This window comes from Astatotilapia calliptera, chromosome 11 (genome assembly GCF_964374335.1).
Source record: "Astatotilapia calliptera chromosome 11, fAstCal68.1, whole genome shotgun sequence".
Lineage (NCBI taxonomy): Eukaryota > Metazoa > Chordata > Actinopteri > Cichliformes > Cichlidae > Astatotilapia > Astatotilapia calliptera.
The window spans coordinates 35,439,468-35,452,217 of NC_137432.1; the positions used below are offsets into that span (position 1 = coordinate 35,439,468).

The 12,750-nt window shown below is 41.1% G+C and overlaps 1 protein-coding gene across 2 annotated transcripts in view; it reads left to right on the forward strand.

Annotated features, from left to right (window-relative positions):
* The window catches only part of paqr6 (progestin and adipoQ receptor family member VI), a 32,266-nt gene that overhangs the window by 12,326 nt on the left and 7,190 nt on the right, over nt 1–12,750 (forward strand). For both annotated transcript variants that reach the window (XM_026185747.2, XM_026185748.2), the window contains exons 2-5: nt 2,303–2,568; nt 5,155–5,282; nt 5,752–5,957; nt 11,504–11,630. In XM_026185747.2, the coding sequence (XP_026041532.1) occupies nt 2,303–2,568; nt 5,155–5,282; nt 5,752–5,957; nt 11,504–11,630 (727 nt within the window). The remainder of the gene's footprint in view (nt 1–2,302; nt 2,569–5,154; nt 5,283–5,751; nt 5,958–11,503; nt 11,631–12,750) is intronic.

Below are 12,750 nucleotides of genomic sequence, written 5' to 3' on the forward strand. Positions count from 1 at the left end.
CAACAGCACGGACCTTTGGACTCACACTCTATGATGAAATTTGCATCAATCGGACCGTAGTGGACTTCTGGATGCAGAACGTATAATCAGTGTGAAAAAATCCCAACCCATAAATTTGTTGGGAAGGAGGAAATTATCCACAGAGGCCAAAACTGTTTTGTGTACCAAGCTGTAAATATGCTTTTTAACTTTGTTAAACTTTAACATGAGAGTCCCAAGAAGAAGGCTGGGACTCTTCATATTTCATTTCACATTTAAACATTGACTGATCTGTCTAGAATTCAATATAAAAACATATATCTTTCACTTGTTTTGGTCCCCGAGGCTGAGTACAAAGAATTAACATTCGCAGCATTCACACACCTTCCAACAAAAACACACCTACATCTCACACTAAATGATTGGTGGCACACTGCCAATGATCTGAATCTAAATGAGCTTTTTTTCTAGGTGTGAACCTTGTGGCTGTCAGTAGCTTTTATTAACTCAAGCTCTGTGGTATTATAAGTTGTTTGTGTGCAGCTATGCTTTCCAGCCATAGTGAATGCAGGATTTGTGCCAGCGTGCTTGCATGCTAGTGCACCGAGCACTTGAGCAATGGTGGGACTCTGTTGTATGTGTGTGTGGGTGTGTTTGTGAGATGCCTCATTTCCATCCAGTGCAGCGTGTAACAGTCATCCTTTGGTCCCTGTACTCTCAAGGCTTTAGCCTCCACAAAGCGCACTTTGTCACTGTTAATAGGCCGGGGCCTGCAGCTGGGGTGCAGTAAGCAGCGGCCCCTTCTTGTTGCTCTCACCCTGCCAGAGGGGATGATGCTCAACTGGACTGAGATCTGGGGAATTTGGACACCTTGAACTCTTTTTCATGTTCTCCAAACTACTTAAAAAATTTGGAGTATGGTAACTGAGGCCAGAAATGCCCTAAACTAATTCAAGATTGAGCCTAATACTATTTCATATTTGCTGGGAGATATTTTAGTATTCTTAGAGTATATGCATAGTGGGATAGACTTGTAAGGTGCTAGCTTTACCGTTTGTCAGAACTTCTGTTTCAGTCACAATAGTCTTTGCTGTGCACGTTTAACCTGTTTGAACAGTAGCATCAAACCTCACCAGGCTACACAGGTTTTATCACTCCTGTGTTTGGCAGTTAAACGTGTTCTTCTTTCAGGTGCATTACTTCAACTTTCAGAAGGTGTTAGTGCAATACATATTACCAGACACGGGTAAAAACAAGGCAAAAGATACATTTTTGGAGAAGGAAATGGTTAGATGTTGTTAGATACAATGCAGTCATGAGCATCGGTAGGCTCCAGCTGACCGTCCTGGCCTTCCTATCTTGCTGCCATTACTTCCAAAGGTAAATAATGCTGCTATCTGTCCACAAATTGTTAAAGAAAATCAGTCTAATTCAGACTAGGCTGCCCTCTTCCACTGCCACATGATCCAGTTGCAATGCTCACACTCCCATTGTGAGCCAGTGGGCAGTGGTCAGCAAGGCTGTGGCTCACACAAACATGTTCTTATTACATTTTTGCATTTGGTCACAGGCCTCTGCAGCATGACAATGCCGGGCATTCTTTAAATCAGTGTCTGGGTAGGTCTCAAGAGCGACGACAATACGCGATTGTTCTCAGCGTCTGCTCCAGTCCACAGAGATGTCACACTCGAGGACTCTGTAATATAAACTTTAACGGTGGGGGCCATCAGATGAACCAGTTATCCGGTGTGGTGCATTTATGCGAGTGGATTTCAGTGGATCAAAGTGATGACCAAAACAAAGCAGGTGGTCAGATTTAATGATGAGCACATCATCATTTCCTTCAGTGCCCTAAATTACAATTCACAATAGCTGTTAGCCACTTTCTGTCTTCAACCTTTTACTGGAATTTATTTTCTGAAAATAAAAATAAAAAATCTTGATGATGCATTGATGATGCTGCAAGAAGTGCATGATTTTATTTTATTTATTTGGGGGTGAAAGCTATGTCTTTTATCAGTTAATACTGTGCATTTAATTGGTTTTAAATTACAGGTTTTGCATGCAATCAGAGTAACACCAAGCAACCAGCAAATCTGATCATCACTTCATAAGTCATGTATAAATATTTTAACAATAAAGTCTCTGACACTTAATAATGCACAGGTGTATCACCAAACATCACTGTTGACTGATAGTAACCAAAATTGTATGGATAATCATAAAAAATATTCTTGTTTTTTATGGGGAGCCAGTGTGAGGAAGTCAAGGTTTTGGTCTTATCTTGGTGTCTGATTGTGTGCATGTCTTTGTGTCCCTGCAGTGTTTCCTGTGTGGCGTGGGATTGGGGCCAGTAGTGGCATTGGGTGGAGCCAGGGCTGGGCGCGCTGCTTGAAATGGGACCCGAACAGAACAGACCTAGCGGCAAGAATACCGGTGTTTGACTACCCCGTGTGGCTCGTCCTCTGCCGTGGGGGGCGAGCCAGGCTCAGGGAAGTTTGTCAAAGAGGGAGGGGTGCCATCAGGCTTCCCACAGACATGCTTAGCTTCAAACTTCCTCAGCTCTTTGACATCCACCAAGTCCCCAAGGTAAGAAAGTAACCTGGTGTACCCAGGTCCAGTCTGTTAGGACCGTATAACTGATGGGAAAAGGTGGTGGGTTGGTTCTATTCCTTAGATGAAGGTATTCTTAAACTCTTAAGGACTAAGAGGTGAATGTAAATACATATGAGACGAATAATCAGCCCTCCACTCAAGTCAAGTCAAGTCAACTTTATTTGTCAATTCTGCCACATGTACAGGACATACACAGAATAGAAATTGCGTTACTCTCAAACCCTAGTGATTAGAAAAATGCAAATAAAATAATTAAAAAGTAAAAATTTAAATAAATACAATACAATTTTACGTATAACAAAAAAAGCTATGCAATATACAATATACAATATTCAAGTAAGAAGGCATAGTGGTGCAAAATAGGCAAATAGTGCAAATGGAGATTTAGTAGTGTACGGTAAGAGATAGTGTAACAGCAAAGTCTTATGAGGTAAAGCATTTGTGGCATTACACAGCATTTCAGAAGGTTAATTGCAGAGAAGCTGCAGTGCTTTATTATTATTATTATTATTATTATTATTATTATTATTATTACTATAGACATCAGTTATTTGTAGAAGTCTTCAGAGAAATGATTTTGTCAATAGTCGTGTCTATAAAGCCAAGCATCCGTTCTTCTGTTTATGTAATGCATGTTTATTTTTTCTTACTGTCTTATGTAACACCAGGAAACGCTCAGGTTTGTCTGTCAGGATATGACCCGGCCTGACGAATGACTCGAGCCTCAAACAATAGCGATGCCAAGAGATATTTTTATGCTGTGTAGTCTTTCAGTTTGTTCCATGTAAATGAGCCTATGATGCGCTACAGATGAGTTTGCAACCTGTTTTTTTTTTTTTTCTTATTTTTTTGCTGTTCTTGTAGGATGATAATTATTGTTTCATCAGGTTGCATCATTTAATCAATGCACAGGCACAGCAGAGAGTAATATGCTTTAAATAAAGTTGTTTTTTTCTGAAAGGAGGGGGAGAAAATTTATTAATTTGATCAAATAATCAGATTGGTTTGTTTTAGTTAGTTGTAACTAGTTTTAAAACTTTTGAAAGCTCCTAATTGCAATATTTTCACCACACATTTAAAAAAGGACCACAGTGTGCTACACAGTCTAAACTGTGTGGTAAATCCACAGACATTTAGGATTTTGTCTCACTTAACCTTAATAATAAATTGCATAATATTATTTTTATACCGCCGTGTTTGTATTTTTACTTCAAGGCTTTTATTTGCTTCCACGATCAGGATTTCATCATGTGATTACCTCCGAACCCTGACCCACTGCACCTTGCAGCCTTGCAGACATACAGCCAGTTTCACAGACGTGCATTAAGCCCAGTCATAGACATAAAGTAAAGAAATCTCAACTGAAAGAAGTTTAGTTTAAGATTAGGCTTAATCCATGTCTCAGAGACTGAGCCATAGTGTATTTGCACACAATGGTTCTGCCATATGAGTGTTAATCTTCACACTTCAGCAGAAAAAAAGTTTGGTAGCTGATTGTGGCTGTGAGCCTGTCAGCAGGAGCCAGAGCCCTGCAGTTCAAGCATCTGCTTTGGCTGCCGTCCTCCCTTCTGTAGTGACCTTATCTCATAAGTGACAAATAGTTTGCATGCAGCAGTTCTGCAGCATGGTTTCCAGCCATGAGTTCAGTGTGTAGACTAAAATTAGGCCCCTGGTTTTCTGTTATTGTAGTTTAAAAAGGTTTTTTTTCACATATAAAAACATTAAAAACTGTTGCTGGGATCAGCAACATATACTCCAGTTATATTGTTCTACTTTATTTTTTGAGTTGTGTACAGTCCGGTAATACCTGTAAAAACCGACAGCCTTTAATATAAAGTTCGCTGGGAGCCTGGTGTGATGAATAAAGTAGATCTCAAAAACCCAATCATAACATTTAACGTGTTACCATCGACCTGAACTTTCCCTTCAACTCACTGTAGTCTGTGCTGTACTGTAATCTGTGTGAACTGGCAGTGATATTGGAGCCCTCCTGCTAAATATTTACATAGTTGTCATCTTTGTTTGTCTTAACATCTTTTCCTCTTACAACATCCAGATGGATCCGGTCATGGATGTTTTACCATAAAGAAACAAGTTTTCACTACATACTGTAGTGAAAACAGTGGTGGAACTATATGCAGACACTTTAAGGGGCTAGATAAAAAAATAATTACCACTAGTAAAGTTCTGCTACATATTTTTAACTTTTTTTCTGTAGTTTTTGGTGCGAACTTGGCTTTTGTGGAAATGATCATTGTTTTTGAACGTTTCTTCCACAACAGATCGATGAAAATATAAAAATATCAGCATTTTAATGATGACTATCAAAAGGATCTAATAAGGTTTTATGTTTAGAGGAAAGTGAAAATGAACATTTATTTAATTTAAATACTCATATTGGCCTCAGAAACCCAGCATCATTAGGACTGTAGTGTAACTAAACGATACAGTGGTTCTGCAAACTCTCTGCTTACTGATGAAGTTTGATGATCAGCTTTTCCTTTTCGAGGATTGGCTGAATTTCACACCTGTCACCTGGATTGTCTGCTTGCTCCGCAGGTGTTCAGGGAGGACGGCATCATCTCTGGATACCGTCACCCAAGGAGCTCAGCACTGGACTGTATCCTCAGCAGCTTCCAAATGAACAACGAGACGATCAACATCTGGACCCACTTCCTCCCAACATGGTGAGTTTTGTTTGGTGTCCTTTCATTCACACCAGACTTGAACAAGTCTAGTTATATTCATGATCAAAGCAAGAGGTAAAGTGAACATTTGTCAGCGTTCCAGCTGTGTAAACACGACAGAGTTTCTAAGGATCACTGAAAGTCAGAGATTTAATCTTGAAAATTCTCATAGTGCTGGAGAGAAAAACAGACAGGTGGGGAAATGTGGAGGCTACATCTGGAAAATTCACTAAGTCTGAATCAAAATACACGTAAAGTCAGAGAGCTTTGAAGCTCACAGGATGTCAGAGAGAAGCAGTGACATTGCTAATTAAGAAACACAGTCACAGAGTACTTCTCTGTAGTAAATCTACAACCTGGAAACAGATGCATGTGCCAACATATTACACGGTAGCATCAGTTACATGTACCTGTATGGGGTCACATTTTTGTATATATACATTTTTAATTTGTTAATAAATTTTTGTAGGTACTTTCTGTGGCGTTTCTGCGTTCTCTGCTCTACCCTGAACTTCCTGACTGACAGCTACACCTGGCCGCTGCTGGTGTACATGATGCTCATCTGCGTTTACCCCTTCACGTCCAGTTGTGCACACACCTTCAGCACCATGTCCGCAGAGTCCCGCCACATCTGCTACTTCTTTGACTACGGAGCTCTCAGCCTCTACAGCTTAGGTAAAGAAACCCCCGGTGGTGGAGGCCTAAAAGCATTTTTGATGTTATTGTACATTACCAAGAAACAGGACGATCTTGAAATCATAAAGAGGAGTCGGTAGCTCTTTTCACACTCCTCTGAGATCACTCTTTATGACACTCTATTTTGATTGTTTCCCTGAACAGTCCCAAGGGGACACAGTGTGTCATTTTTAAGAAGCACGCCAGCACCGCAGAATCAGAGGGATGTGAAGTCTAACACTACAGTGTCATCACTCTGTGATATTGGCTTTGCTTCTTATACAGACATCAGTTCAGCTCTGTTACCTCCCCGTCTGCCTTTGTTAGATAAAAACAGATGGCCAAGGTAAAAAAAAAAACAACACTAGAGAAGACAACAAAAATGTATATATAAAATAAGTAACTACTTAGCAGATCTGTGTAAAAAGCAGAATGAAAATGTTAACTTTGAAGTAGTTGTGGATTATAAGAAGATTATTTTGTCCCAATTTTTTTTGTTTGTTTGTTTCTGGGAGACGTTCTGAGCTGTCGCATCCTTTTTACCCATCAGCTGTGAAAAGTTGATGGGGCATTGTCATCATCCTGCTTGGGTGGGAGGCGGGTGGTCAGTGTGGACACTCACCTTTGTGAACAGAAGAAGTTTGGTCAGAGGTCAAGTTTTCTGAAAATCTTGTGACTGTAATGACTCATCAAGGAAGTCACCTAGAATTGATACCAGATACTTGCTATAGCGAGCTATGGTCTTCATGAGTTATTTTTCAGCTTAGGGAGCAGCTACACGCAGCAAGAAATATCATGAGATTTCACTTTAGATTAATGTGTCACATGGTTTTGTGTCATCCTGTCTCAGTTTGAGTTGTCTGAGTTACAGTAAGCTAAAGCTACGTTACTTCTTGGGTCATGCCACCCGAGACAAAGTCTTCTTTCTGAGCAGAGAAGAAGCAGCAGGATGAGCATTTGGAGGTGAGCTCTATCCAGGCTGGTTGTAGGTAGTAAATCTTTGTGCACGGGGGGGGGGGGTTGAATGCAAAAGTCCTGATGCCACAGCGGTGTTTAATGTCTGGGGGTGTATTTTGTTTCTTTAGCGCGTGATAGCGTTACTAGGTAACCAAATATCAACGGAGGAAACAACGTAATGCTCAGAATTTCATCTCTTTATCTTTTCCATCTTTGAACTACGTGAAGGAAAGAGGTTTGTTTATAGACAGTCTCCTCAGTCTCTTCATCTCCTGGTAAATAAATAAATGGTTGTAGATGCCACCTTAAGAAAACAGTTTAAAATATAACACACAGAATAATTTAGATTTAACGGGTAAAGGCCGAGGTGTTTGAAACACTCCAAACCACAGTAAAGTCAAACAGTTTGAGGTGGTTCTGTTTTATGAAACACATTTAACAGGCTGATCAACCATCATGCATCTCATTAAGGATGACTGCTCCTTTATTAAGGTCTATCCATAATAGTGCATGCGTCCTATACTAAGAGATGAAACGTTGCTTTCTTTCTCCTCTAAACTGTTTGCATGGTAAGTTCCGTTCCACAGTAATATTCAAAGCATTTTTGCTTGTGTTAGCCTTTGAGATTATATGGAAATCAGACATGCCTCACACTCAAAGCACATGGAAACAATGTTACTCTCCTTTCTGCCACTGTCCTGAAAGATGGATTGGGTTTTATGGCTCCAGTATTTGCTTGATTTCATAACCAGCTCTCCTATGAATAGTATTTCCCTCCCGCATGCACCTGCTTTTACAAGGAACTTCCACAAAGAGGGAACTGAACATTCCTGTTTTTTAAGGAAGGTTTGCTTGTTGCGCAGCTGTTCATTTGCAAACTCTTTCCCCACCGCCTGCCTGCATATTTGAGGGTGAGCACATACTAGAGCAGATCAAAAAAATATAATATTGTATTCTTCATGCATTAGTTGTAAATATATCAGGCGTTTGAGAGTATAAATGAACATCATTTTCAGAAGTTTAACATTTTCATTGGTCTTCGGAAATTTTATATGAATCTAAGATAATGAGAAACGATCCATTTACATAAAAATTAAAACTCAAAAGCATCAAATATTTCACCTTATTTTTAATAAATATATAGTATATTCAAATTAACTTAAAAAAATAATTTATGAAAAACCGTTCGATACAGTGCTTTCGGTTCGGTACGCATATGTATCGACCAATACAACATTTGTAATTTATTTTATCAACTTTCCTTCTGACGATGCTGTGTTGAGCGCTCAGTGAATCTGCGTTCGACTACTCCGCCTAGGCTGCACTGTCGAGCGCAGATCCACTGAGCGCTCAACACAGACAGCATAGTCAGAAGGAAGAGCGCAGGGCAAGCTAGTGAGACAGAAGTTAAGCTCTCCTTGCAACATGGACCTCCCCCACTCTCATTCAGATCTGGCGTTTGGAATTATTTTGGTTTTCATGTGACGTATGACCCTGAAGGTAAGCGCGTCATGGACTAAAGTAAAACAGTATGTTGGATGTGCCATGCAATGCTCAATTACATGGGTGGGAACTAGTGTGTTAGCGCAGTTAGCTCCATGCACGGGGCGATCGGCGGTAGCTCGTTAACGGAGATTTGCCGTGTTGTGGCGTTAAGGTCATTTCAACGAGATTAACCTGAAAGCACTAGTGGGAACACAACGAATATGACTGCACATTTACATCATCCTAGTGCAAAGACAAAAACAACAAGCATGCTACTAACTTTAGCCGAGTCATTTAGACAGCTGTTAGCACATGATTCTCCTTATGCTGCTGAGAATATAGCCCAGAAGAAGCGGATAGTATAGCTTTTATTTTGGAAAGAGGCATTTCTCTGTAATAAACTCTCTTTTCCAAAGATGAGTGATTCCTCAATCAGATACAGGGCTTGCAATATCGCTAGCCCGACGTCCTGGGGCTAGCGATTTTTTTTCAGACAGGCTACCCTGCCCGTCGGGCTATTGTAGGAAGGAAAAATGTATGTCAATGCTTTTGCATTCTTTCAGAAATGTAGCTGGGTAATTATGTCATTGGCATCGGTGAGCCACTGTCAATATGTGACATATTGAAATCGCGTTTGAATTTGCACTTGTTTTTTTGCTTTCACTTTGCAATCGCGCGAACTGTGTATAGAGAGCGACAGCACTGATCTGTGAGTGATGATAATTTGCGCACCAATTCCTCTGACTTTGTCTCATCAATCGTTAGCTTACTATGCAAACATGACAAGTGAAATCTCCCGCAGCTTAAACATGTGAGAGGTTGATCGCGCAGAGAATCGCTGAGCATTATGTGAGTGCGTGTGTAAAAGCAGCAGGATATATATTGTAGCGGATCAGGGCTGTTCGGGGTTCTGTTTGTACAGTTATGTTTTGTTTATGTTGCCATAGTGACGGGTGACGCCCTCTCGCTGCGACGGTGTGTCCTTCCGGGGTCAGAGGGCGCCCTGTGTGGTGTTGTTGTTGCTGTGCTGTTGCCCACTGAGCAGTTAGCTAGCGGCAGTGTTCTTCTGCAGATGTCAATAAACGGCTGTGCTCCCTGGCTAGCTCACGGGACGCAAGACCAAACGATACCTCCGTCTCCTCCTTGTCTGAGCTCGCCACATTGGTGTCAGAAGTGGGATGATGGTGGCACCCCATGTTCTGACCCGAGTGACTTTTACCCCGCCGGTCGTGACCGGCCGGTGCGCCAAAAGAAGGCACCTGGACATTTGCAGGACTTTGTGTGCGGTAATGGGGTCGTCGGGGACGACTGACCCCTTATGTAGCGGGTCAGGGCTGTTCGGGGTTCTGTTTGTACAGTTATGTTTTGTTTATGTTGCCATAGTGACGGGTGACGCCCTGTCGCTGCGACGGTGTGTCCTTCCGGGGTCAGAGGGCGCCCTGTGTGGTGGTGGTGGTGTTGTTGTTGCTGTGCTGTTGCCGCGCTGAGCAGTTAGCTAGCGGCAGTGTTCTTCTGCAGATGTCAATAAACGGCTGTGCTCCCTGGCTAGCTCACGGGAAGCAAGACCAAACGATACCTCCGTCTCCTCCTTGTCTGAGCTCGCCACAATATTTTAGTTCTGCTGAGCCAAATAAGACAGGTCAGGGTGAAGAAGTGACAGCCAAAGAAAAACTTACCACAAAACGGAAAAGTTATGACAAATCAGACTATAAGGCAAAAAGAAAGTGCAGCTTTATGGTTTCATGGACAAAAGAATTTCTGTGGCTGCAATATGACGAGCGAAATAACCAGGGCTGCACATAAGTGGTCCGCAGGTGTGCATTCGCTGTCAAAATAAAAAACGGGCACAAGATAAGAAGTTGCAACGCGTGTTTGCATACATAAGATTTTCAGGAGGAGGACAGACAGTTGTTTAGAACTCTTACAGATGTTGAAGAAGCTCCTTTAAGCAATTACTGTGATGTTCCTCCAATTCCAAAGAAATGTCAGGAGTCCGAACCACAAAAGAAGCGCGTATTCTCGGAAAAGTAGTTGCAGGAGGTGAGCTGGCTTCATACAAATGATGAACGCACAGAGATGTGGTGCGGAATGTGCCGTGAAAATTTAATAAATGACAAATTAAAAAGGCATGAACATTTTTTTATATCGAAAAAATATCGAACCGTGACACCAAAGTATTGAACCGAACCGAACCGTGAATTTTGTGTATTGTTGCACCCCTAGTATATATGTGTATATATATATGTATATGTGTGTATATGAGATCTCTGTAACATATATAGAATCCCACCAGCCAAACCAGCAGTTAAACATTAACTGAGGCCCTCTTAGAAGTCCTGGTTTTTTGGGGGGGGTTGGCCCATGGCTGGCTCACTAGTAATCTACCACAAAGCTTCTTAGGGCCAAGATTTACCCAGTTTAAAATGCTCAAAAGTCCATCTCAGGAATAAGATCAGCAGGCGGTGTCACTGCAGGACAAAAAGAACACAGCGCACACTCGGTGGTCGCAGGTAGAGCTTTGATTGTGGCGTTTCTCCAGAGAGAAACATCAGAGCTACTTATTTGGGTTACAAGTCCCACGTATATTATGCACTGTTTTTCTGCTTCATATAAGAGTCTTTGATTTTAGTTAACAGCCTCATTTAGTTTCAAAGATCTCTGACATGCTTCCCTTTCTGCTTTGATCTTTTTTTTTAAGTAGAAGTCACCAGTGTAATATTAATTAATAAAAAAACTATTTGTAAAATGCTAATTTTCTTTCTTTGGTGACCCCCCCCCCCCATTGTTTTTGTTTGTTTTTTTTGTTTGTTTGTTTGTTTTTTAAGACACTGTAGCATAAAGTTGCTGCTTTCAATTTTTTTGTGTGCTTTGAATCTATTCTTGAATTTTGGGGGGGGGGAAACGTCACAGGTATTTTGAGGATTAATAACAACATATTTAAAATAAAAGTTTCACTGTCTCAGTTTCTGTAGCTGAAATTCTTTGTCTGACATTATTGTCCTGCAGTCAGAATGAAATATGTTTATTTATCAGCTGTTAGTTGTTCAGGCTTCTCTCGGGTCAGTTGATGTAATAAATATTTTTAATTTCCTGTTTTAAATCAGGATGTGCCATAAGCTACGGATACTACGTCATGCCAGAGTGTTGGGTAAACACTTGGCTTCATCAGCATTTTGTTCCCATTGCCATCGGAAACACGGTGTTCTGTACCAGCCTGTCCTGCTATTCCAGGTAAGAAGCTGATGTTTACATCCTCTCTGTCCTCAGGCTTGCTTAGAAAATTCAACTTTGAGCATCCTGCATCTTACAGTCGTGCACAAATCAAGGTAAATAAGCCTTGTGAGTTTAAAAACTTGGATGTCAGAGTTTGACTGAATGTAGCTCACTTCTGTGGAACAATAGATTTCCAAATAATTGTTTGCTCCTCCTGTAGCAGCCATTTTTTTTGTGTGTTGTTACCTTATGTGTGCTGCTGAGGGTCACTTTTAGTGTTTTTACAGCATGGTGTGTTTATGGGACTGTATTTAAGGTAGACACATGTACTTAGCGTCAGGTGTTGTTGGTCGGAAGGATCAAACCGTTTGTGTGATTTTATGTAAAATGACGTTGGATACTAAGTACTGTTGAACAACAAATACAAACGATGGAATCCAATAAAGTTGTTAAATGGACAAGATAAGTACAGCTGGAGTTATTGGACTGTGACTATGGCGAACACCACAGTGGCTTCAAGTGTAGGCTTGCCCTCGACACCTTCCTTGCACCAACAGTTTGCCTTAACTCCGTTTTTTTTCATGTGTAGTGTACTGGTATGTTTAAAGAAAGAGGTATTTCAGGAAATTCAGTGATCTATCCTGTGTACAGTAACAAAGCAAAATAGAAGTCGTCCATGCCTGCGGCCCAGCTAAGGAACCACCTGCAAAAGCCAAATATTTAGAATTCAGAATAGTTTATAGGACTTTTAAGGCTGGTACTCCTGTCAGCTCAACAGTGCGTGCTTGAAGGGAGAGCTCCCCCTTGGGCTTTCATCTTATGAGAAGAGTCTATAATGAGAATAGTTTAGTTTACTTAGGTTGTCTTCCTCTCATACTGACAAATACTGCATCTGCATGGAGTTTGCATTGGTTAAATACTACAAATATTTTAGTGAACCGTGTCCAAAACTCCTGAACTTTATCAGGACAAACTTCAGAAGGGTCACACTGAGCAAGTGACCCTCCCCCATTTTGCATCCTCAGCGCTTTGGTGTCTTTTAAGTCAAATGTAAACGGCCTGATCCTAATCTGCAACAGTATTTGATTTCTGTATTCTTTCAGTGTCGTGAACGCAGGGTGCACCAAAGCCAAGGAGT